The sequence below is a fragment of the Penicillium antarcticum genome (genome assembly GCF_028974205.1).
Source record: "Penicillium antarcticum strain IBT 31339 chromosome Unknown utg000005l_segment0_segment0, whole genome shotgun sequence".
Classification (NCBI taxonomy): domain Eukaryota; kingdom Fungi; phylum Ascomycota; class Eurotiomycetes; order Eurotiales; family Aspergillaceae; genus Penicillium; species Penicillium antarcticum.
The window spans coordinates 3,096,459-3,121,362 of NW_026695303.1; the positions used below are offsets into that span (position 1 = coordinate 3,096,459).

Below are 24,904 nucleotides of genomic sequence, written 5' to 3' on the forward strand. Positions count from 1 at the left end.
GCTTGTCTAATGGGTCATTATTGTTTAGCACAGCGTTCAAGGTTGCTTTGTTATGTGTTGTGGTATATGGATAGTTCGGGTAATGAATTACCGACTTGGCGTAGATATGACATTTTCACTTCACCCCCGTGTAACTGGAGTATAACCACTAGAGTAGTTACAGCTTCAACATTATAGTATAGCTATGATATAGCTATAGTTATAGTTATAGTGACATGGTTGCCCAGGTTGCCAGTGACATAAGCGACACCTGACCAGGAATTCCGGCGATCCGAGAAGAGAAAAAAACGGGACGAGAAGTGTGGCCCGTGTGGCTCCTGTTCCGGTCGCCAAAGCAAATTGTCAAGCCATGGGGGGACACTTGCGCTTCATGTTTTGAAATTCTGGAAAAGCCATAGCATTTTAAATAGAGAATTTATTGTTTATAACAAATATATATATGAGGTTATAACACAAAAAGGTGGCCGGGCACACTAGGGCCACCTCGGAGGGCCCAGTGTCCGAAACGGTTTAGCGCCAGTCCTGAGAATCCAATCCTCCCCCCGACGACAAAGCTCTCCTTCCCGTCCACAATCCTCTCTCCTCTCCCGTTCTCTCTCCCCAATTACATCTCTCCCTCAGAGAATTCATCCTCCCATCCTCTGAACCTCCCTTTCACAATGTTCAGAAACGCTCTGCGGTCGTCCAGCCGCTCCGTCGCGGCCGTTTCGGCCCCTGGCCGCATCGCCTCGGTGAGTCCCATCCCATCCCAGCCGGTCAATCCATCGCCAGTCCGACATCGTTCATCTCAATTCCGAGCTCGATCGGTGCTAAGACCTCATCACTACACGGCGCCTATGCATGCAGGATACCTAGGACACGTTGTCCTCGTGGGAGATGGTCATTGACAAGTTTTTCGTCCCTTCTAGGTCCGCGCCGCTGCTGCCGGCCCTCTCAACGGCGTTCGCTCCTACGCCTCCGAGGCCAAGGCTCAGCCCACTGAGGTCTCTTCCATCCTTGAGCAGCGCATCCGTGGTGTCTCTGAGGAGGCTGGTCTCGCTGAGACCGGCCGTGTCCTGTCGGTCGGGTACGTTCATCGCCCTAGGGGCCACGAAGAAAAATTCGGTCCCCGGCTTCAATACCATCGAATCCGCCCCTTTCCATCAACATTCGACAAAACACGAATACAGAAACTGATTGAGCTTTGAATAGTGATGGTATTGCCCGTGTTCACGGTATGACCAACGTCCAGGCTGAGGAGCTGGTCGAGTACGTGTTCCCCCCCCAAATGTCTTGGCATTATCCCGCCCGGAAAACTAACCCATCTCCAGGTTCGCCTCCGGTGTCAAGGGTATGTGTATGAACTTGGAGGCCGGCCAGGTCGGTGTTGTCCTGTTCGGTTCCGACCGTCTCGTCAAGGAGGGTGAGACTGTCAAGCGTACCGGCGAGATTGTAAGCCTATCCCCTGGGTCCCCGTTTTGATACTGGACTACAATGGCCTCAATCTTCTTGCGACATGTACTAACAACCCACAGGTCGATGTCCCCGTCGGCCCTGAGCTGCTCGGCCGTGTCGTCGACGCTCTCGGTAACCCCATTGACGGCAAGGGTCCCCTTAACACCAAGGAGAAGCGCCGTGCTCAGCTTAAGGCCCCCGGAATTCTGCCCCGTCAGTCCGTCAACCAGCCCGTGCAGACTGGCATGAAGTGTGTCGACTCCATGGTTCCCATTGGCCGTGGTCAGCGTGAGTTGATCATTGGTGACCGTCAGACCGGTAAGACCGCTGTCGCTCTCGACACTATGCTCAACCAGAAGCGCTGGAACACCACCGGCACTGATGCCGAGAAGCTCTTCTGTATCTACGTTGCCGTCGGTCAGAAGCGTTCCACCGTCGCTCAGCTCGTCAAGACCCTTGAGGAGCAGGATGCCATGAAGTACTCCGTCGTCGTTGCTGCCACCGCTTCCGAGGCCGCCCCCCTGCAGTACATCGCTCCCTTCACCGGTTGTGCCATGGGTGAGTGGTTCCGTGACAACGGTCGCCACGCCGTCATCATCTACGATGATCTCTCCAAGCAGGCCGTTGCCTACCGTCAGATGTCCCTGCTCCTCCGTCGTCCCCCTGGACGTGAGGCCTACCCCGGTGACGTTTTCTACCTCCACTCTCGTCTCCTCGAGCGTGCCGCCAAGATGAACAAGACCCACGGTGCTGGTTCCCTCACTGCCCTCCCCATCATTGAGACCCAGGGTGGTGATGTGTCTGCCTACATTCCCACCAACGTCATTTCCATCACTGACGGTCAGATTTTCCTGGAGTCTGAGCTGTTCTACAAGGGTATCCGTCCCGCCATTAACGTCGGTCTCTCCGTCTCCCGTGTCGGTTCCGCCGCCCAGGTCAAGGCCATGAAGCAGGTCGCCGGTTCTCTGAAGCTGTTCTTGGCTCAGTACCGTGAGGTCGCTGCCTTCGCCCAGTTCGGTTCCGACCTTGATGCCTCTACCAAGCAGACCCTTGCCCGTGGTGAGCGTCTCACTGAGCTCCTCAAGCAGAAGCAGTACTCCCCCATGGCCGTTTCCGATATGGTTCCCCTGATCTTCGCCGGTGTCAACGGTCTCCTCGACACCATCCCCGTCGCCAAGATCCTCACCTGGGAGTCTGACCTCCTGTCTCACCTCAAGAGCTCTCACCCTGAGATCCAGGCTACCATCGAGAAGGAGGGCCAGGTCAGCAAGGAGTCCGAGGCCAAGCTCAAGGAAGTCATCACTGCCTTCAACTCTACCTTCAACGCATAAGTGAAGAAATCACCCGGATGACCCTTCGTGGTCGGCTTTGTTTTCTTGACTCTATGTTGATAGACAAGATAGCCTGTACAATTTTGAGCCCATTGTTTTGTTCTGTTCTCTTGATGCCGGTGCTATAGCCGAATCTAGGTCTGCCTCTGGATGTAGCGATGTAATGATCAGCATGATCCTGGGCGGACCATGGATTTACTGTAGTGCCTTTCCGAGCGAGCGCAAAGCTAGGCTATCAAAATGTGATTATATCCTGTACGTTTAGATTTTATCCGCGCAGGGGGCGCGAGATGGGAGGACGACCGTTCTAATTCCGTCTGGTCTCCTGCTCTCCATGTTGAACCGCAATTTATTTCATTTGTTCAACTTCTCAGGCGGTACAGTTACAGTAGACCGTAAATGTAAAAAGCGTACGACCATCCCAGATCCCAGATCTATTCATGGATCTGGTATAACTTGATAAATTAGATCAAGATTGGTTATATTACCAAGTCAACTAAATTGCATTCTAATCATACCATTTAGTGCTATGCAATTTTTTATACATCACTACCTAGAGTGAGTATACAGACTCGGCAAATGAGGCCGAAACCGGCAGCCGATCTGTTATCGATAAGCGAACAATCTTTTTCCCGCCAAACCCGTCAAGTCTCCCCGCGTCGCAAACTTCGCATTTCTCTTGTTGAATATATCGCCGTCATGTCTGCTCCTTCCGCTGCGTCTACACCTTGCAAGGTGATGCTGAGCAAGCACGTTGCCACCCACCTCCTCTCCGAAGTCGAAGAAGGCCTCAAGACCCTCGAGAAGCCGCCTCACCTGGTCGGTTTCCTGGCCAATGACGACCCTGCTGCGTTGGTCTACGCGCAGATGACCCAGAAGACCTGCGAGGAGAAGTAAGTATATGCACTATTTCCATGTTGTGCGGCCTCAATGGCTTCATTCTTGGTGGGATGGTGGGGTGTTAGTATGATTCATACTACCCCTCGACCTTTCTACATCACTCAAAACCAAAACAATTCTCACTGAATTGATGAAATTCACTGGTGCAATGGACTAACAAAATGTCCCTCCAGTGGATTCAAGTACTCCCTTCGCGAAGTCTCCCGCGATGACATCGAAGAAGCCATCCTGGCCGCCAACACCGACGACGCCGTCGACGGTATCATCGTCTACTACCCGATCTTCAACAATCGCCAGGACCAATACCTGCAGCAGATCGTCGACATGACCAAGGACGTCGAAGGTCTGAGCCACAAGTACATCTTCAACATGTACCAGAACGTCCGCTTCCTGGACGGCGAGGCCAAGCGCCAAAAGTCCATCCTGCCCTGCACCCCTCTGGCCAACATCAAGATTCTCGAGTACCTCAACATTTACAACACCATCTTGCCCTACGGCAACCGTCTCTTCGGTCATACCATCTGTGTCGTGAACCGTTCTGAAGTTGTTGGTCGCCCGCTTGCCGCCCTGCTGGCTAATGACGGCGCCTGTGTTTACAGTGTTGATGTTACTGGCGTGCAGAAGTTCACTCGTGGTGAGGGTCTGCAAAAGAAGAGACATGATGTTATTGAGTTGGAGGGCAAGACTCTTAAGGACGTTGTGCCGCTTTGCGATGTTGTTATCACTGGTGTCCCCGGTGACAAGTACAAGTTCGACACCAGCCTTCTGCGCGAGGGTGCTGTCTGTGTCAACTTCTCTAGCGAGAAGGTATGTTTTGTTCACTGGCTTGAGACTGTATACTTGCTAAATATGATTCTCTCACAGAACTTCCCCCACGAGGTTCGCGAGAAGGCCTCCCTCTTTGTTCCCTCCATCGGCAAGGTCACCATTGTTGTCTTGCTGCGCAACCTTCTGGTAAGCTTTCATATCTACCCTTTTACTTTATATCCTTGATATAGTATCTAACTATGAAATTTCAGCGCCTCATCCAAAACAAGCGCATGGACGACGTCAAGCCCGCCGAAGCAACCGAACGCCCCGGTACCCTCGAGGCAAACTCCTAGATGTTAACACGAGTTCAATATTGACTGATATGATATGCTAGACGACCTGGACATGTCATAAAAAATTCCCATAGATTTTGTTTGTTATTAGCCATTTTGATTATACACTGAAACCACACGTTTCTCCTGTCCTTTCTCTCCTCCAACTTTTGTTTTTGGTTCTCGTCTTTTGACCCCTGCATCTGATATCTCCATCCGCATTCGACATGTTATCTTATAACGTGAAATATGACCATCACCATGAAGAGAAAATTAAGAAAGCACATGATACACGACAAGTAACGTTAAAAGGAACAGCGACAAGTTATCATAATCTCCACGAGAATAACCGCTCAAAACCAATGACCGTGTCGAGTTGGGAAATAACTGAATCCAATGCCTCGCTGGCAGAGAGCAATCCGTAATCCAGCTCCTTCTCGGATCTGAAGCTGAACCCTTTCAGGCGTGGAAGTTCGCCGACGAGTAGGGAATCCCGTGTCCAGCCGTGGATTCGGACCATGGGTGGCATCACTATGAGTAAAACCCCGATGTTGGATAGGTTTGATTTGGGGTTGGTCTTCGTCTTGTTCTTGCTTTTGGATTTGGACTTGATACGATATATCCGTATTTGGGGGAACTGTTCTTTTGGTGATATTTTTGAAGGTTGTTGATTGGTTTCGTTTGTAAATGCTGTTGATTTTGGTGTCTGTGTGTGTGTCGCAGTTGAGGTCGAGATTGACGAGGCTGAGGATGTAGGCATAGATGCATGACCCGACTCGGAAGCTGCATTGAGTGACCCTACATCTTGCAATTCAAGATTTCGAGAAGCCCTCACTGCTATTGTGATATCTGAATGAGATATATGTGTGGTTATCAGGGTAATTGCAGGAACAATTGGGTCTGGCAAGCTATATTAGTTGACTGTCTGCTGGGGGTGTGACGCAGTTAGGGCTTAACTTACCGCGATTAGACCGAGGACGAGATAACATGGACCCCATATTGAAAGAGTACTTTTTTTTGTTCCTCCTAACTTGTTTGCTTTAGCTCTGTTGCTAATGGGCGAAGACAGCTATAATAAATATAGCAATGGTAAAGGCTGGGATTGAGGGATTCAGGCAAAAAGCAAGGGATGTTTCGAATCACACCTGCCCTGGTGGCTTGTATCACCACGGTTCAGATTATTGCATTCTGTTTTTCCACCGAGTGTGTTCAAGGATTGGGCCGAAATTACCTGTTGAACCTTAGGGAGATTGTTTGCAGGTAGTTGTTTTGTATAGTATGGCAAGGTTTCACGTGAGTTTGTTAGCCCTCAATGATGGCTTGCTTGATTTGTACAACGCTGGGGGTGATTACATTGGGATGCAGATGGACCAAGGATGCATTCACTACTGTATATTATGGAGGTTGGCAGGTAATTTTGGCCTGGTTGGTGCAAGTATAGCTGTACCTAGATTGATTGGTTGGGTACAATTTCAGGGCTAGTCTACCAGCGCTGCCTGATGATTTTTAGTTTAAGCTAGGGATGTGAGCTGAGCATAAAGTGGCCCAAGGCTACTTTTGGGAAGTGTGACGACGAGTATCAAAGACACCATGTATCAGCGGAAGTAACACATCCAAACATGTGTCGTGGTGTCTTCGTTCTCAAAGATAGCATTCTCCCATCAAGCGCGAGGTGCAGTTTGCAACCCTAAATTTGTAGATAGGCTACTATTTTTACCTAATTATGTGAATTGATATCACGAAATCGACCAGGAAACACAGTCCTCAGCTGAGTGTTGAAAAGCCTCGGATTCAACCAGACTTCTTCTCATTTTCCTTCGCCGCCAATCTCAGAACATCAATCTCACCAGCCAGCCAACTGCGGAAAGGCTCGGGGTGGAATACACCTTCTGCCGAGAACCAGGTTCCGTAAGGAGCCTCGCAGCGCTTTTCTTGGAGGACTTTGCCAGAAGCAGACTTATAAGAAACGTGCAGCTTGTAGATGTTGGAGAACTTCTTGGATGAGGAAGATACTGATATCTGTTAATAATACTATTAGCTTGCTTCTGAAAACAGAAGAGGGCAATAGGCTGTTGCCCTCAAGATCAAACATACCGTCTCTCCGGTTTTCCTCTTCCCGCAGTACACCTCACCAGCCTCAACGCCCCAAACCCAGTATGTGAGAATGCTGTTTAAGATAAAGTAGGTAACAACTGCTGCGATAATCCAAGGGGAGGTGGTAGCTTCCCAGCCAAGTATGCGGTCAGCATAGAAGGTAAACCCAGCAATCGCGACTGCGCTGTATCCAAGCAGGAAGCGGATATTTGTCTTTGAATGGTCTGGCGTGAACGCGTATGGAGCGGGAAGGTTGGTCAGGTAAGGAAGGAGAGCATCGTCGCTAGTAGATTTGAGATCTATCGTTCGCGACTCGTTAGTGTTATTGTTGTATAGAGTAGATCGAGGTTACGGACCATTGGTCGAGTAGACCGGCACCTTGGTAGAAGCCATGATGAGATTGATCAAATATGCGAATCAAGATCTTCGTAATAATTGAAAATGCGAGCGTAGGTCAGTATGCAAGTGAGGCAGGACTGTGTTGGTCAAAGATGCGGCGTGGCCCTTTGGAGCTGGAGCTAGTAATGACATCTCTCTCCGCCTAACCTCTCCCCCTTCAACTTTCCACTCCCCCACCCGCCAACTCTCGGGACTTGTCACTCTAACACAGGCTACACTCCTTTCTGTCCTTTATATTCATAATGGCAGTCCAAGGGGTTGAGCAGACCATCCTTCGGGATCCGGCACTATTGTGAGAGAACCCGAATTGACTCGACTTGGAGAAGTCGAACTGACCATTGCTTATAGCTATTGGATACTGTTCCCGATTTCAATTGTTATGGTATGAATGACTTATAACAGAGGAATAGTGTCTCGTGATGCGTCCGGAGTATAGCTGACAGCTACGATAGATTCTGACCGGAATCCTGCGCCACTATGCCACGGTCCTGATGAACTCGACTCCCAGATCGCCATCCACCCTTGCCGAATCTCGCGAGCGCCTTGCCCTCCTCCGCGGCGTAAACCTCCGCAACAATGCTTGCTCCGTACTCAACCGCGAATCCTTCGAGATGCGCAAGAACTACATGATTTCCGGGTTCCGAAGCGGCGCTTTCTTGAAGGATCCCAATAACCGTGGCCAGCCTCCTGCGAACCCCATGACCGATCCTGCCGGCATGGAAGCCATGATGGGAATGATGAAGGGAAACATGATGATGATGGTCCCGCAGACATTAATCATGAGTTGGATCAACGCCTTCTTTTCTGGATTCGTCATCTGTATGTTGCAATGTGTTTGATGAAGTATGGTCAATAGCTTACATGTCGCAGTGAAATTGCCCTTCCCTCTCACAATTCGGTTCAAGTCGATGTTGCAGTCTGGTGTTATGACTCGTGATCTTGATGTGAGATGGGTGTCGAGTCTTTCGTGGTACTTTCTCAACTTGATGGGCTTGCAGTCCGTTTTTGGATTTATTCTTGGCAGTGATAATGGTATGTATTAGCTATATCAGGCTCGTAGTACTTTAGCGCTAACAAATTAAAAGCCGCCAACCAAATGGCCCAGCAGATGGGCATGGCCAACCCTGCAGCAATGGTCAACCCACTGCAGCCCGGCCAAGACCCCGACAAGCTGTATCTCAACGAGGCAGAGAATCTGGAGGTGATGGAGCACTTCTGCATCCTTGATGGTGTGGAAGAGAGAATCCTGCAGAACTTTGCTCCCCAGGGCATTTGATTCTGAGCTGGCATTGCTTGTGTATAGTGCTAGGTATACACCTGGCTTGAGACCAGCTAGCTGGTCTTGAACAGATGAAGAATAGAATGCCATGTCTCTTCTGAGCTATGTATCATGTCTACACTTAATATCGTGAAAGATTCATATTGCCAGTGTCCCATAACTCGTAGTATTATCGTAACTCGTATCAATCACTCTTGACGATAATTGATGACATCGTTCAGAATCCAGACTTCTCCATTTGAGACCTTCTCTGCAACGGAGTCAACTTCAATATTGCCCGGTTGGATCTAGAGATGACCGGTTAGTCAAGTCGATACTTCGGAGAGGTTGAGAAACATACAAAAATCTTGTCACCCTCCTTGGTCCACTTCAGCTTCTCCCCCGCAAGGGTATCAACCTCTTCCCCAACCCTCCAAGGGCTAGCAGGAACAAGATGAGCTTTCACGAATCGCTCTAGATTGTGCTTTGCCCGGTCTTGGCCATCTTGACCTTCATATGCGTTTACTTCACCAAACTTTCTGTAATCCTCTGGATTCTCCCAAGGCTTCCGTGGAAGAGCTTGGATTGCACTATTGCGAGGCGCCAGCACCGTCATGTTCTTGGATGCATCGTTGAGACGAGAGGCGATGGGCTCAAAGTCCCGGGTCAACCGAGCGAAGATATTGATGCCCTTTGTCTTGGGAAGGACGTCTGAAATTATAGGACCGTCTCCGCCAAACTTTGCGCTCAAATCTTCAACCGGCGCCGTTGTTTGCGGCTTGAGGATGTCGGGAATAATTGTATCCATCATGGATTGGTGCTCCTTGTGTTCAAGGTCTAGTGGTTGCTGACGCGAAGGTATAGGATATGATAGCCCCCAAAGCGCAGATGCGGTACTAGCAAATAGAAGCGCAAATAGAAGAGATGTTAGTCGAGTTACTTCCATGCTGTGTATTCAAGTCGTCTTGTTCAAGGAAAGACGGCCAAGTCGGACCATGACGCAACGGGCACGTGACGTGGGGAGATAACAGAATCACCTGATATCGATAAGCCACAGAAATTGGCAGCGATCGTGAACTTGCCCCATTATACACTGGTTCGCCTTGATCGATTGGCAATATGTCGGCTCTGCAGACCTTCATGCTGGTCGTGGACCATGACAAAGAAGAAGCAAAGCGAATTGCCGAAGGAATCGCGCAAGGTATGGCCTCTTCACCCCGCACTTGCTACTCAGAGGGGTGACTAAATGAGGGCATTGCAGATATCGAGAACAAGAAGACGAAGTTGATTGATACGGTCCAATCGCTCGGCGAATATATCAACGATGAAGACCCGATTCTGCGCGGAAAAGCGGTGTCATACCTTACCGCAGTTATCCAAGCCCTCTCGCCGAAGTACCTCTCAAGACAACAGATCCAGGTCTTGACTACATTCTTCTGCGATCGCATTGAGGATGGAGGCGCTGTTGCTGGACTGGAGGCTCTGCAGGGTCTGGACCGGTTCAATCGGTTATTGGCCAGCCAGGTAGCACAAGCGTACGTCCTATACTTCGCCTTCAGTGCCAAATGAGCTTTGCCTTCGTCGGACATAAAGGTTGTTTCGATTATGCTCATATGCTGACTTGGCTATAGTCTCTTTTCCAACTTCCAGGACCTCCAGTCTCGTTCGCAATCGCAACGATTCCAGGTTTATCAATTGCTTAATGAGTTGATGTCAACACACCGCGAGGGTATGTTCATCGCAGAAAGTGTCTTTGGATCTCGAAACTAACAGTTGTTAGCAATGCGCAACATGGGAGATATCTCACTCCTCGGAGTGGTCGATATCATGACAGGAGAGAAGGATCCACGGAATCTGATGGTCGTGTTCTCCATCCTGAAGGTTGTTATGGTTGAATGGGATATTTCCAACCACGTTGAGGTATGCACCTTTCTTGCGAAGCTGCAGAACCATCAGTTGACTCTAGAAAGACCTTGTTCGACTCAGTATATAACTACTTCCCGATTACATTCCGACCCCCGCCCAACGATCCATACGGAATCACTGCACAGGATCTCAAGGGCCGTCTCCAAGATTGCATCTCTTCCACTAGGTATTTCGCACCTCACGCCATTCCCGCATTATTGGACAAGCTTGATTCCACCTCTCCCAATGTAAAGGTAAGTTGGAACACTGCAAAATGGCCCTGAACTAAGTCTAACTTTCTCACAGAAAGATGCACTTAATACATTGATTGCTTGCATTAATTCTTATGATCCTGATACAGTGTCAAAGTACTCTATCACTATCTGGGAGACTTTGAAGTTCGAGATTCTTAACGCCCAAGAGGAATTCCTATCTGAGACTTCTCTCGAGGCTTTGAAAGCTATCACGCAAAGGCTTTCTGAAGGAGTTACCGAGGTGTCACAAGAGCTTCCTCTTGCGCTGTATCTCAAAGCAATCACCAAGGAATGCAATGAGCAGCTTCAAGAGCCTCAAAATAAACAAGCCAAGCCATTCCAGCAGATCCTCAGCTGTGTTTCTTCCGCTTCCGCTGTTTCTTTTATTCTCATTGTCCAGACTGTTGTTGCACCTATTTTCACAATTTACCAAGAGGCAGATGGAATCGTCAAGCAAAGGGCACTTCTCGAGACCCTCAACATCTTGTTCGAAGCTACGACGGATGTATTTGGGCAATGGACCACTCGTGGCGGTGAGATTGCCGTCGAGAATCCTCTGCTTGAATTTAAGGACCAGTTCTCGGAGATCTTCGGCCAGGCACTGATGGGTGCAGCCAAGGAGGAGGTTTCATTCCGGGTTACTGCTCTGAAGGGCTTCTTGCGCCTATCGATATTGCGCGATTTCTTCCAGGAGAACGAGATCGGCCTTTTTGTCCAATACTTAGACGAAATTCTTCTGAAGGAGGAATCTGTCGGTCGTAATGATTTGAAGAAGGAAGCAATCGCTGCCCTTGCTGAGGTTTCCAAGCACAAGCCCCGGCTGATCATGGACATCACATTCCCTGCATTCGTGGCGACTCTACCAGAGGAAGATGAGGGCTTAGATGCCTTGTATCTGCCAACGCTCGAAACCCTTGCCCAGATCAGCGTTGAAAGAGACATATTCGAGACTCTGTTCCGTCGTCTATTCAGCAAGCTGACTATCTTATTACAGAAGGAGCAGCCTGGATCAGTGGCTTATCCTCGTGCTATCCTGATGACATTGCTATACGTGATGCAGCAGCGAAACATGGGACAAGACCAGAGTGTTGATCTGTACTTTGACAAGATTGTGGTTGGACTTTGCCGTGACGTGGCTGCATCGTCCTCCGGTAAGGCTAAGAACCGAATCCTTACCGATCCTACTGTGCTCGATACCTTGGGACGACTTTGCAACCTCCTTGTGCGGTCTGTTTCCATTGAGAAGCAGGAACAAGTGGCAGAAAATGTCTACAGTCTTTTCACCACCAATGAAGACTTTGCGCCTGTGCCATTTGCCCAAACGACCAGCGCAGACCAAGAGCGTACCTTGATCATCTCAACTTATCTTCTCGCGGGACTTTCCATGGACTGCACCAACCGAATCCCACAGGCCAGTGACATGTCAGCTTTGCTGTCCGAGCTGGTCAGCCGTTCCATCTCATCCACGGAACCAGCTACCCACCAGGCCTACCTGCGTCACTTGGCATTGCTTGTGAATAAGTTCTTGTCCAAGCAGGATCTGCCAATCGCCGAGAAACTCTTCGACTCTCTCATTGAGAGCTCAGGCGCAGAACCTCAAACTCTCAGTCCCGCAACTATCCGCACCATTTTCTGGCTATCAAAAGCTCTGGTCCTCCGCCTTGCACCCACAACAACCCACGTTCTGACATCCCTGCTTGCCCTGATCTCTTCTCCAGACCAGCAGACCAGCACGACCGCAGCACAAGGCTTCGCCATCCTCCTTGGCGAAGACGACATTATCTCCCCGACTAATGGTGCCACAATCCGTCTTCTCTGCAGACAGCGCTTATTTACAACTGTCATCCCCTTGATTTCGTCTCGCATACGCGAAGTCAACATTGCTGGCACAGATGACTCTGCCACCGCCACAAAGGCACAAGACCACATCAAGCCAGCCCACCTCACTGCTCTTGCTGGAATTCTCTCCACAATTCCAACGGCCCTAGTCATGCCAGAACTCCCCACATTACTTCCCCTTCTCCTACAATCCCTCGACCTCCAGACTGCCGACTCCATCGCTGTCCGAACAGCAACACTCGATACTCTCGCAGTAATCATCCGTGACAACGGCGTTGTCGTCATCGACCAGTGTGGCCACGTCTCAAGCCTTGTCACGAGACTCCTCAAAACAACGGCTACAAACGTCGGCCCTGGTGCTGTCAATAGTCCCCGCCTCCGTGCGGATGCGTTGAGATGTCTCAACCTTCTTGCTACGCACCAAACCTCCGCTGGTGCTGATGCTACCACCCGTGCCCCACCGTCCATCTCGCCGCTTCTGCCAGTCAAGAACCAGGTACTCAGATCCCTGCGTGCAGTTCTTGACGACCCCAAGCGTGATGTGCGTAAGGCAGCAGTTGATGCTAGAGGTGCTTGGCTGCGTGGTGTTGATGATGCGCCAGAGGAAGACGATTGATCGACCATATTTCACAACTCAGTTTATATTCCCCAGGAAGAGATAGAGAAAAGGCGTGTCTGCATCAAACAATGTATCGGGCATAGATGTTGTTTTTCGGATCTTTATTTGCATTTTTGTTTCGAGTATATAAACTGATATGAATCATGTCATAAAAATTTGAAATGTGAAATGCAAATTGCTACGATTTTTTTCCCACATTTATGGTCACCCAAATCTACGTATACTACATCATCCCCTCAAAATTAACCAAATCCCTCAACAGTGGAGAAATGATCCTCTCAAAAACACGCTCCTCAACTCCTCGATCGACACATAATGAGTGCACACTAGACCAAGAAAGACAGCTTTCAACAGCCTCTCCATAGGGCACGCCACTCTCAAGATAAACCTTAGGTACAAGCCTGCTAGCAGTATTGCGCCTCATCCTCTCCTCGTCCCAGTCCTCATCTTCAGGGTTATATAAGAAATCCAAGGATTTTCCAAGTGATAATTCTACCAGTGCAAGCCCAAGAGGCAAGAGCAGATTATTGTTCGGCTGCCGCATAGCTGGAACAGTATTTTCTGTCTCTGTCTCTGGTGTGGACAGTGGCCAGGAGAGATATACACTGTCGAGTAGTATATCACAACCATCTTTATGGGCTGTCAGATGGATATCAGAACTATCCCATCGGCATTTCAACCAGTTGCCGCAATATTGAATCACGCCGCAAGCTAAACCGGTGGCGATATGGAGGCGGTCGTGTCGGCTTATTTGGGATATGACTTCTATTAATGGTTTTGGGGGTGTGGAACTGAGGGCTTTTGTTGAGGCGTGCATTATGTAGGTATCCAGTTGGCTTGAGATCATGCCTGTTGTTGTCCAGTTGGTGGTTTTTTCGGTAAATTCTACTTTGGTTATGCGGAGTGAGGAGCAGAAATCATTGATTCGTGGTGGTAGGGAGAGTGTTGTTTGGGAACGATCTGTTTCGGGGGTTGGCGTATCAAAACGGACTTTGGGCTTTTTGTGAGACTCTTGAAGTGAGAGGCTGGATAGTGATGGGATGTTGTCGTCTTGCCACGGCTCGAAAATAACTTCTGTCCAGGTCCAGATCTGATTCTCCGTTTTTCCAGTGTTTGAAAAGTTCATTTGAAGTCTAGACTGGATGTCTGACTCCCTTGAGGATACTAATGGGTTTGTTGGTAGTTGGAGGTGGACGCAGTGTTGTTCATTGCACTGACAGCGCCAATAGGCTCCGAAGACAGTCTTGAAGAGAGCTTCTGCGTGTTTACGTCCTTTTTGATATTGTTGAAGAAGACGCGGCAACGGGTGTCGTTTCTTGTTTCGTGCTTCTTCTTGATAGAGGGACTGATCCAGCAGAGTCTTGAGTATCGTATTGGCTCCATCAATCTTTGCGAGGAGATCTTCATAGACTGCTCTACTGAGCATCTTCCAAAAATCCTTGATATCCCATGTTTTGGGATCGGCACTCTATGGATCAGAAGTTAATCGGCGACACCAACGTAATTGAAGAGACCAGCCACACACCCTATTCTCTGAGATACTGATTCCTAGCTTCTTAGCAAGCTTCAATATCTCCTCATTCAGACCACTCATATTATCCAGAAACAGATCATAGTTGCGGTCTAGGCGTAGACGAAGCTCCCGCTGCAAAACAGGGTCTTTCCAGGCTGGCCCCTTTGGATTGTCGATCAACTCAGAAAGTTCATGCTCATCATTGACAATGCCTCCAAGAGTTTGGATCAGTGTATTTATAAGTACCGCTCGCTGTGTTGAAAGTCCTCTTGAATAGTTCGCGAGTTCTCTTCGATAGCGCCTCAGCAACTTGACTTTCTCTATACCTCGAACATATCCATCGAGCTGATTGACGAGGAGAGGAATAACAGCAAGCGTAAGTCCGACAGCCTCGATCCCAGTCACCATCTCTCTGACACTTTAGACAAAGTTAACTTTCATGTCATGCCAGCTTCCTATGCCCCGCGCTAAATGTGCAGCCTCGTGTGTGGGCCAATCACACCCTGGCATGTTATGCGCCTGTTGATCGCAACTTTGTCATCTTTGCTGCTTCAATATTTGACGTCTCTACGTGAACATTTGCAAAAATGGTCACGGTGTCGGAGCTGGTGCGAAGCTGCTTGACCAAGTTCACCTTCTTGGTCGCGTCGCCCGCGCTGTTTGAACATGCGGAGGAGATCTCTTTGCAGTTATGGAAAGATGAGATGGGCCGACTGCGTATATGGTCGGCAAATATTGGTGCACATCAAAGGGGTCAATCATCCCTTGACTTTCGCCTAAGGGATGCATCTCACATAAAGAGTCAAACGATCAACCTTCTTCAAGGACTTGAAGACCTTCTGAACGATCTCAAAGAAGTTCTCGAGGAGGCTTCAGACGATGAAAGCCCAGAGAATGTCGAAATACCGGAGGATGATGATACGACTGAGATACAACAAATACACAAAGACATTGTCGAGACAATCCATCATCTCTATCGCATGTCCATGATCATCCGGACGCCAGCCCATCACGATCGAGTTCTCGGGACTGACAAGTTAGATGCCCAGCCCTTCAAGCACTGGGCTCACAAACATGCTTCCGACAAGTATCCCCTTGCGGATGCTGTAGTTCTCGAGTGTGTCAGTTCCGCAATGGCATTGCAGAGAGCCATCTTAAAGTACCGTGAAAGGCATCATGCCAAACTCAGCCAGAATCTCGACGACGTCAAAGAGGGCGATCGAAAATCAACTATCCTTTCAGAAACAGTCGCGACGGATATGTGCCGTGATCTAGCTCCTGATCTCATCGAGATTCTCTCTGTGGCAGATACAGCTGAAACACAAACTTCCTATGCAGGAACGTTGATCGACGGCACAGAGGCCAAAATCCCGCCCTTACCCAAAGAAGGTGCCAACAAAACACCTTTTGAATGTCCCTATTGTTTCTTAATTATCTCAGTTCGAGATACGCGAGCATGGGCTCGCCATATTTTCCGCGACTTAATGCCATATGTGTGCATCTTCCCGGGTTGCTCTGGCAAGCTTTATGACAGTCGTAGACATTGGTATGGCCATGTTGAGAATGCACATGCAGATTCAATGAGAGCCCCTAGATTTGACTGCTCTATCTGCAAAGCTTCTCTTTCTAGTGTGATGTATGAGCGGCATGTGAGTCGTCATTTGGAAGAGCTGGCTCTCTTCCTTCTTCCTCGAACAGCGGAAGGCGAAGAAGACAGCAAGCAAGACACAGATGAAAATGCAGCACACGCTTCGAGTGATGAATCGAGTAAGAAGTCTCATGACGATGAATCTCCACCGAAACCTTTTGAGCTTTTCCAGTGGATACTCGATGAAGCGGAACCTCTCTCAAGCATTTCGAAATCCTATTCCGGTGACAAGGAAGGACCTAGAGAGATTGACCATCATCGGATACCAGCACCAAATAAGTCTTATGACGGTTCAGAACCTGGAGAGACCGAGGGCAGAGGCGTGTCACCTTCAAATTTCGAGGCTGTCAATGATCAAATCAGCGAGAGAGACCATGAAACCGATCTTGAAAGGACTCCTCTCAAGCCCGAAGTTGACATAAACCACACTTCGCCCTTTGAGAAATTCAGAAGGAATGATTTCCTCGTTATGAAACACCGTGAAATGTATCATGACTTATCATTTCCCGAGAACAGCATTGATAGTGGAATGTTAACAGTGGGCGCAGTTCGGATGGCAGCAGCTGAAGTACTTGGTGCAACAAGTGAACAGTCCAGTCTTCTGCTTCTGCATAGAGGGCGAATGCTGAAAGATAATAAGACTACATGTAGAGCGATAGGGCTCAATAACGGAAGCCAGCTGTCGTGCTTTTCTGAAGAGCTTCCACTCAATGGGCCAGTCATCGAGAGGCTTAAAGAAGATCCAGCGCTATCTTCGTCGGGTGGTTTGGACAACCCTGCACTATCTCCCAATATGAAGTGGTTCCCAACTCGGCTGGCGCAAATCGCTGCATTGACCCGCTGGCTGCAAGAGGAGATGGTTCCGTTGGTTAATGAGTACGTGGCGAACCCGCCGAGGAACCCTGAAAAACGAGAACGGGAATATAAGAGATTGTCCGAGACGATACTTTCACAGGTGTTGTTGAAAGTGGATAACATTGATACAGTAGGCGATCAGACAGTTCGCATGGCACGCAGATCCCTCGTCAAGGACGCGCAGGCGGCTATTAAACAGCTGGACACAATTTCGAGGCTCAGTTTCCTCGAGATGCTTCATGTCGAAGACAAAACCAAGACCAACGAGCCCAAAAAGAAAAAACATACAAGCCCAGTGTCGTCTCGGCGATCATCCATAGAAAGCATTGTCACTCCACAGGATCAAGTCAATGACCTTTCAGAGCATTTCCTTTCCATGGAGAATGCGTATGAGGATGGTGAGTCTGGAGACAACAGGAGCACCATGACAACCACAACCACAGAACGCCTGAACGCTTCATTGGCGTTTTCGGAAGCTGATATCTGTTTGGATCGCCTGCGGAAACAATACACCAATCTCTGTGCAGAGTTGGGAAATCTGTCAAGCAGTCGCGAGAAAAAAACAGACGACTGTTTTGAACTCATCAGGGAAATAACGGAACAAATTGACAGGGTATGGGAGATACTGTCTCGGTACCCAGCTGAGATCGCTGAGGTCCTGCCCCGTCTCCAAGGGTTGCAAGGTATGAAGGATCAAGTTCTTGCAGCTCTTGAAATAGAAAGATTCGAGGGAGACCAGCGAAATCAATAGAATCCAGGCTATTAACAGACATGCAATGAAGAGATCCAAGATAATGCCTAGGTTAATCTTGGAATGTTGAATATGAGCCTGTGGAGGTCTTCGTCGCATTTTAAACCGACCGGTTGCTAAAAGGGTCTGCGCCATATTAATATCTGTATCTTCGTAGCGTATGGCAGCTCATATCTCTTTTACTACAGCCAAAGACACTCGAGGTGAACATAAAATCCATAGAAGCAGAGAGGTCAAATCTAGGTGGAAACAATACATGAAACTATGTGCTCGCTTCGCGGCTAAATCTTATATAGAGACTGTCTAATACAATACTAGCGACACTGCGTATACATGTGTGACTAATATTAATTTTATACTAGGCTAACTTAGTGAGTTACCGACAGATACTTGCAGCGCCCAAAAGCATTTTATGCTAGGAATAATCTAGAATAGGAGAGAAGGTTGATGTGACCTAGTATGAAGACAAAGAACAAGACAAATCAAAAGCAGTATGATAGAATTTGGAGGGAGTTTCTGAAGTGATATAAGGGAAGAAGTCTCGCAACTTTGCTTTTATGTTTAGACAAACAGAAAGGTCATGTCTTGGCTTGAGTACTTCACCTTTCACTCGAAGTTGAGACAAACGACTTCAAAGCGAGCTTTAAGCAAAAAGCAATCTATCTGAATTAACCTCCTTCCAAACATCAAATCATGTTAGTAACTAACCAATTAAAGAATTCATAACACCAAGTAGTTAATCCACACTTATCTGACTAGAAATTCAGCCGTAAATAAGACAATCTACACTCGTCTACTTATCTCTACACTTATACCAAGTCATTTAGTACCATTTATAGGGCTTACATCTAGAATGGAAGTGAAATTGCAAGAGAAAATAGTGATTGTAGGGCCAAGGCAACGAGGCGCCCCGCCAACTAATCAAAAAAATAAAACAACTTATGCCCCCCTTCGTCCCCTTCTCACCTCAGACTAACGGGTACCCAGTCTCAGCCTCATCCTTAGACTCATCTTCAGATTGCTCTTCAGATTTGTCCTCAGATTAGGTATGAGACTGGGACCCCCTCGCAGTCAGCACCCACCTCCAGGGAGCTGAGGTCAGTGACCCCCTCACCCTCACTGGACGCGATCAACTCGTCCAGTGCCCCCCGGCTTAGGAGAGAGGCAGGGCCCTTGTTCCAGAATCCCACGGCATCAATGCCCTCTACCACTTTCTTGCCAACATTGAACAAGGCCCGAAGGCCAGAGCCGGCCACCCTACCGAGGACGTCCTCCGGCTTCCACTCTTCATTGACAGTGCCGGGATCTATCCTCTGGTTTGAGGACAGGATCTTCTCCACGGAAGCACTGATCAATGAAGCCCGCCACCATTGAGTACCGTCGCGGAGCATTTGCTCACGCGAGCCGGCCTGCACGACCATGATCTCGGAATCCCTAACTGACACCGAGGCGTACAGTTCTTGGGTTTCCTTGATCTGCAGGTGGATGCCGTGGGCATCTTCCTGGTCGTACTGGTGACGGGTCCACCGCTCCAGAACGATCTTGTCAATCGTAATTCTGGACTTAGGAGGGTGGAAGAGGAATTGGAGGCGGGAGTGGGGTTCAACCCAGATGCTCTTCACCATGGTGCGCGCGATCTTGTCAAGCTCCAGGTCAACTCCGGCCGCGTAATTAATGGCCCCTGTTAGGTTGGCTGATGCATCCCAGACCTGGCCGGGGAAATTGAGGTGCACAGAGCCGAGGTTGACTTCTGGGTAGCGGATTATGGAATTCCCGCGTTCATCGACTGAGATGATGATCTTGCGCTTCTTGTCGGCGTGGCAGTGGAACTCATACTTGATGCACTGTCGGTTGATCTCGTCATCGAAGATTCGAGTCTGGTTGACCTGAAGACTGATGATGTGGTCGATGTCGGCTGGCGACGTAGTCAATCGCTTGAAGAATGCCGTGCGTGGCCGCTTCTCCGCTCGGTTGAGAGGAAAGAAAAGAGACTGTAGCTCTGCATAGCTGTACTTGGGATGTCTGGCAAATTTCTGCATGCCGTAGATCGTGTGAAGACCGAGCTGGAACTCCAGGCTCATTGCGCCGGGGAAAGAGGTGGCAGTGACGAGGGTTGGTCTCAAAAGCGCAAAAAGAACCTGAACGGGGTCTGCAGGTTCCTCTTTCTCCAGGATAGCTGCGTTCAATTTGCGTGCAGCGGTGATCCTCTCCTGCAATTGTTCAGGACCGAAGGAGTCGAGCGCACTTTCTTGCCTGTCAATGGTAGCCTGCTGATTGGCGATGGCTTGTCCAAAGCTCTCCAGATGAATCTGGGGATTAGTACTAGGCTGCTGATAAACCTCTGTTCCATTCAAGCTGCCAGGGGAGAGGAAAAGACCGTTACTCCCCAAGTCTTGCGACTCAGTTGAGTCCTTGTTGGCCAGCTGCTCTGTGGAGCCGGGGCTGTCGATCCTCTTCCCATCCCAGATGTCAGCACCCGTAGTAGGGGGAAACTCCCAACGAAGACCTTCCAGGTCCGTATGAATACGGGGTGCTTCCCCGTCCCCATTGTCGGTAGTCATCATAGAGTGAGTCTTGGAATTGTTGCTGACATCAGAGTGAATGCCAACATAATTGCGCAGATAGTTCATGCCAATTTGATAGTCACTCTGCGAAGAAGCGACACTGAAATAAGGACTCGCAGGGGGCGAAGCAAAGCTGTCAAATAGCACTTCGCTAGGAGTGCGATCAATGCCCATAAGGGCTCTGGCAGCAATGGTGGCCTGGACTTGCCGGACAGCGAAGTTTACGCTGCTTGAGCTGGCCCCAGAAGGGTTACCATCTGCGTCACCAGTATCAATCAATTTTGGCAGAATTGATGCAGCGAGAGATTCGAGTGCTTTGAAATTTTCTTCAAAGGTCTGAGTCATGATGTTCATTGCAGACGAGGCAAATGTATCGCAGTCTATCTGGGGAACATCGTTCTCAAGGGGCGCCAGTAGCTTGGGATCATTCTCGGCAGTGGAGAGCTCATCAGGAACTCGTTGGTTTTCGAAGTCCGAGCTGTTCTCCTCGCCGATATCAACCCATTCGCTGATGTCGAATGCCTTTTTGCGGGTGAGGTACTGGTGAGAAGTACTGGTTGAAGCGGAAGAAACCTGAGATTCGGATGGAAGATGCGAGTGGACATAGCGATCGTCTGCATAGCTGTTGTTGGAACCAATCTCGGGGAAGATAAAGTCATCCCAATCTTGAATGACGCTTGATTTCCGGTTGACATTGATATGCGGTGGATGGCGAAGTTTGCGCATTGGCCGGAATCGATTCTTCTCCTCGTCGAACTCGCCTATTACCACAGTCGACATGTTGTTGAGAATCTCGGCGGGAACACCACTAGCCAGAGCACGCCATAGGGCTGTTGCACTCAGTTCGGAGTAGTTGAGGATGTTAATGTTGGTGTTTTCAAGGTCAACGCAAGGACCGATGAACATCAAGCCTTGAATGGGGTGTACCATGAGGCCCTAAAGAAAGTCAGCTTATGTAGGCATGAACATTGGTGGTGTAAAAACATACCATGCATTCCTCAAGTGTAGAAAGCTTCCCAGCCGCTCTGTCAATGTGTTTGATATCCGGTGCCTTGATGAGAACTCCAGCTTCGCGGTCATTGCACTCGATACTGATGCCGTCGTCCCTTCCGATACGAGGCAACAGAGAGTATGCATCACGGTGGAATTCATTGATTCCACAGCGATCGGGCTTCCAGTGTGTATGGTGCATTGGAGCATTGGCAGAGCGTGGCAATGGCTCCTGACTTGGATGTTCAGGGACATCTCCATCGGGGGCGCGCACGACAGGTAATCGAAGGGAACTCGAGGATTGGATGCGATGAATACGAGGGGCCTATATAACAGATTATACGTAAGTATAGGACCATAGAAGGACGCGGAATGTGATGGGAAGGGGATGGGTCAACCCCGCCGGCGCGCGCGCGAAGTTAGGGCTAGCGACTCAGCGCACCAACCCGGCCAAATTTTCGCGACTTACCCCAGCAAAATCATCTGTCTGATGGACACTGATGTATTCAGCTAACAAGCTTGTACTTCGGACTTCAAAGTCATCGCTGGAGACGCCACTGATGATCAGGGTCTGAATAATTCAGCTGGTTAGCGACGCCTGCACACCAGCACGAACGTTCGAAATCGCTGACCTCGGACTCTCGGAGATATTCAAAGTGAATCTCGGTGTCAGGATAAGCTTCTCTGTGTAAATGTCAGACGAGAGAACTTGAATTGTGGGGGAAAGGGCGTACTTGATCTTTTGCTGGATCTCCTCGAACTATGAAGCGCGCAGTCAGTAGCGGCCGCGCAAGATGAAATACCAAATACTTACCGCTCTTGGGTCAAGAGCCCAGATGGTGGTGAAGAGCATTCTGCGCGGCGAATTCCAGTTCGACATCTTGTTGGACCGATTCAACGGCGGAGGTTTGTGATCTAGATCGAGAAGCGTGCGATTTGGTTGAAAGCGCGGCACCAGGGGCAGACCTGGAATGTAGCCAATCACTTGGTCAGCAGTGACAACGAGTGAATGGCCTAGAAGACCAGAAGAGAATCAAGAGCGATTGGCGTGATGATGGTGTTATGGATGACAGGTGATGGCAGTGCATGATGAAGGTTAGATCATCGCAACAGGAATGTGTTAGACTCACAGCGTATCTGAGAACGCACGCCAGGTGTCAGTGACTACGGCGCAAGGGTATCCAATTTGGATGAATCAACGAAGAATGGAAGAAAGGAGGAATCGAAAAGGATAGATAGTCCAGGCTCCGTGCAAGATGAAGCAATCGAAGTATGGGGAGCGTCGGTTGCGAAGTACGACGATGAAGGAAGAGGCATCCAGGAAGAAAAAGTTAAATGAATGATTATTACGCAAAAGAACGCAATACGACGAGATACGGAGATGTCTAGTAGAAAATCTTTTCAGGATGGCATTGAGCGACGACAAAGAAACGCCAGCACCACTTGCCTGTACATGCGCATGACGCCGGCGAGGTGAGCCGAGTGACGTACCCTAGACTGGAGCTTCATGTCCGCTCCCTAGACTGAAGTATTTGCTGAGCTGCGGAGCATTCACGCAAATCAAAACTCAAAATGACCATATTCGAACTATATAAAATAAATCTTAGCCCGAAAAGGCTGATGCAGTATGCCCTGTGCAGCCATTCCCTCGTGCGAGGATTACCCCCTGGGAGTATCATTTACAGAAGGCACCCCAGGTTCAATGAAACGGAGATCAGCTGGGATGACTAGGAAGACTCAAGACACATCGTCAGCCTTAAGGAACATTGAAAATCTAAAACAGAGCGCGAAATGAACCGCACTTAAGATGGGAAATGTACGACGAATATTTATTGAAAATATGAAAGGGCAGATAAAAGAGAAGTGGGCCAGCCTAATACACCAAGTTGGGACGACAAAGTAGAAAAATAACATTTTCAATGGAATCCCATGACCAGGGAACGTTCTCTGTTCAGTCATATCCAAGAGGTAATAATATGCAGTCATCAAACATCAAGTCTAATGGGTTCGTCAAAACAAAAGAAATGAAAAAGGTCACCGGATCAAGCTCTGCCATGGCGGGTATCTGCTGCAAAAAGAAACGCCATGCACCTGCAATGGGAAGAGGTCTATAATATTGGAAAAGTGTGTTGATGTTTGATGAGGATGTAGTTAGGTAGGGTTTGAGCTGTCACGGGACGAGGGTCGGATGACTGGCCGTAGCGGTGAGTGTCGGAAAGCGAGAGAAAGAAGTGAGGTGTGTTTGAGAGTCTTGAGACAAAGGCGGAGAGATGAGGTCTTGGTGGAGAGGTGCGGAAGCGAGTGTGTTGGCGGGCGCCATGCAATCAGCAATGCAGACAGACAGGCAGCACTTATTCACTGGCAGGTGGCTTGACTTGGCTTTCACTCAGCCGAACTACCCACTTCATCTCTGATTCCGTCTCCTTGATGCTAGCCAGAGCTCCATCAATTTTGTCATTGTTGGACTGGGCCGACCCAAGGGTGTCCCGGAACTCCTTGTCCTTCATATCCTTATACGTAGTATGTGTAGCCAGCAACTTCTCATAAGATTCCTTGAGAGCCTCGATCTCACGGTTCTTTTGATCTGCAAGGACCTCCAAGCGTTCCGTAGAGTGTATATGTGTTTTTTGCGCATTGGCTATGGACTGGAACTGCCCAGAGATAGCATTGATGCGTTTTGTGAAGTCTGCCTTGTCGCGTTTCGTCGCGGACGATAGTACTTCGTACTGTGTTTCGTGGTGCTTGGAGATCTCCTGTATCCGAGCTTGTTCGCGGTTATGGTTCTCGCGTTCCTCGCGCATCATCTCGTTGGTTTGATTGGCATCCACCTCGGCATCATGGCGCTTCGAGCGCTCATGTTGTATGTCTGTTCGTAGTTCTTCCAGTTGCCGGTCCTTGCGCGCGATTGAGTTGAGATTCGTCTCGTTGACTTGTTCAAGATTTTGTAGCCGCTCGTTCATATTTTGTTGCTGGATCTTATAGGCTTCATTTGACCTTTGGAATTCTTCGGCGCGAGACTTTTGTAGAGTGCATTCACGCGTTAGACGCGCGATTTCCTCCTGGAGGTTGTGTATGACCCGGCCGGATTTTCCGGTTGCTGCATGTCCGACTGCCGACCATTCTGCCGTTGATGGTTCGCCATTGCTGGTATCTGTAGTAGCGGAGGGATTTGATGGTTGGGAAGGAGATGGAGAGGTGTCATTGGAGGTTCCTGGGAGGCGAAGAGAATGTGTCAGCTCTGGAATGGCTGGTAACGAGACCAAAAGTACCAACCGTTCTGACCTGCGGCCGGGGACTCTTCGTCGAGGAAACCGTTGTGCATATTTAGCTGAGTGTCCACATGCGGGAGATTGACCTGCGGTGCGTCTGCATGAAGAGGGGGGTCAGCACCAGCTGGGGCTAGATTCTTGCTGGAGGTGAATCGCATCATAGCCCTTGTGAAGCCGCCCATGTTGACCAAAACATGTC

At 49.2% G+C, this 24,904-nt stretch overlaps 11 protein-coding genes across 11 annotated transcripts; 5 read left to right on the top strand and 6 right to left on the bottom strand.

Annotated features, from left to right (window-relative positions):
- Nucleotides 1–659: 659 nt before the first annotated feature.
- Nucleotides 660–2,765, top strand: N7508_005819 (F1F0 ATP synthase subunit alpha; the record flags this gene model as incomplete). Its single annotated transcript, XM_058463885.1, has 5 exons — nt 660–731; nt 909–1,066; nt 1,192–1,248; nt 1,311–1,431; nt 1,515–2,765. 5 exons carry the CDS (start codon nt 660–662, stop codon nt 2,763–2,765), a joined length of 1,659 nt encoding a protein of 552 aa, XP_058320363.1.
- A 699-nt stretch (nt 2,766–3,464) lies between these two features.
- Nucleotides 3,465–4,768, top strand: N7508_005820 (methylenetetrahydrofolate dehydrogenase (NAD(+)); the record flags this gene model as incomplete). The annotated part of the gene is made up of 4 exons (XM_058463886.1): nt 3,465–3,658; nt 3,839–4,472; nt 4,530–4,619; nt 4,685–4,768. The coding sequence occupies 4 exons, from the start codon at nt 3,465–3,467 to the stop codon at nt 4,766–4,768; spliced, it is 1,002 nt and encodes a 333-aa protein (XP_058320364.1).
- A 307-nt stretch (nt 4,769–5,075) lies between these two features.
- On the bottom strand, nt 5,076–5,745 carry N7508_005821 (uncharacterized protein; the record flags this gene model as incomplete). The annotated part of the gene is made up of 2 exons (XM_058463887.1): nt 5,076–5,596; nt 5,709–5,745. The coding sequence occupies 2 exons, from the start codon at nt 5,743–5,745 to the stop codon at nt 5,076–5,078; spliced, it is 558 nt and encodes a 185-aa protein (XP_058320365.1).
- A 793-nt stretch (nt 5,746–6,538) lies between these two features.
- On the bottom strand, nt 6,539–7,234 carry N7508_005822 (signal peptidase complex subunit 2; the record flags this gene model as incomplete). Its single annotated transcript, XM_058463888.1, has 3 exons — nt 6,539–6,766; nt 6,842–7,140; nt 7,198–7,234. The coding sequence occupies 3 exons, from the start codon at nt 7,232–7,234 to the stop codon at nt 6,539–6,541; spliced, it is 564 nt and encodes a 187-aa protein (XP_058320366.1).
- Nucleotides 7,235–7,482: 248 nt separating this feature from the next.
- Nucleotides 7,483–8,516, top strand: N7508_005823 (ER membrane complex subunit EMC3; the record flags this gene model as incomplete). The annotated part of the gene is made up of 5 exons (XM_058463889.1): nt 7,483–7,532; nt 7,589–7,622; nt 7,693–8,059; nt 8,111–8,272; nt 8,326–8,516. 5 exons carry the CDS (start codon nt 7,483–7,485, stop codon nt 8,514–8,516), a joined length of 804 nt encoding a protein of 267 aa, XP_058320367.1.
- A 191-nt stretch (nt 8,517–8,707) lies between these two features.
- Nucleotides 8,708–9,444, bottom strand: N7508_005824 (uncharacterized protein; the record flags this gene model as incomplete). Its single annotated transcript, XM_058463890.1, has 2 exons — nt 8,708–8,806; nt 8,860–9,444. 2 exons carry the CDS (start codon nt 9,442–9,444, stop codon nt 8,708–8,710), a joined length of 684 nt encoding a protein of 227 aa, XP_058320368.1.
- A 173-nt stretch (nt 9,445–9,617) lies between these two features.
- N7508_005825 (MET18/MMS19 family protein) lies at nt 9,618–13,112 on the top strand (the record flags this gene model as incomplete). Its single annotated transcript, XM_058463891.1, has 6 exons — nt 9,618–9,699; nt 9,760–10,033; nt 10,130–10,227; nt 10,279–10,418; nt 10,469–10,657; nt 10,710–13,112. The coding sequence occupies 6 exons, from the start codon at nt 9,618–9,620 to the stop codon at nt 13,110–13,112; spliced, it is 3,186 nt and encodes a 1,061-aa protein (XP_058320369.1).
- A 226-nt stretch (nt 13,113–13,338) lies between these two features.
- N7508_005826 (uncharacterized protein) lies at nt 13,339–15,036 on the bottom strand (the record flags this gene model as incomplete). Its single annotated transcript, XM_058463892.1, has 2 exons — nt 13,339–14,583; nt 14,641–15,036. 2 exons carry the CDS (start codon nt 15,034–15,036, stop codon nt 13,339–13,341), a joined length of 1,641 nt encoding a protein of 546 aa, XP_058320370.1.
- A 179-nt stretch (nt 15,037–15,215) lies between these two features.
- On the top strand, nt 15,216–17,882 carry N7508_005827 (uncharacterized protein; the record flags this gene model as incomplete). Its single annotated transcript, XM_058463893.1, has 1 exon — nt 15,216–17,882. One exon carries the CDS (start codon nt 15,216–15,218, stop codon nt 17,880–17,882), a length of 2,667 nt encoding a protein of 888 aa, XP_058320371.1.
- Nucleotides 17,883–18,919: 1,037 nt separating this feature from the next.
- N7508_005828 (uncharacterized protein) lies at nt 18,920–22,316 on the bottom strand (the record flags this gene model as incomplete). Its single annotated transcript, XM_058463894.1, has 6 exons — nt 18,920–21,382; nt 21,435–21,761; nt 21,906–22,007; nt 22,069–22,120; nt 22,171–22,196; nt 22,251–22,316. 6 exons carry the CDS (start codon nt 22,314–22,316, stop codon nt 18,920–18,922), a joined length of 3,036 nt encoding a protein of 1,011 aa, XP_058320372.1.
- Nucleotides 22,317–23,787: 1,471 nt separating this feature from the next.
- Nucleotides 23,788–24,887, bottom strand: N7508_005829 (uncharacterized protein; the record flags this gene model as incomplete). The annotated part of the gene is made up of 2 exons (XM_058463895.1): nt 23,788–24,647; nt 24,710–24,887. 2 exons carry the CDS (start codon nt 24,885–24,887, stop codon nt 23,788–23,790), a joined length of 1,038 nt encoding a protein of 345 aa, XP_058320373.1.
- Between the last annotated feature and the right edge of the window lie 17 nt (nt 24,888–24,904).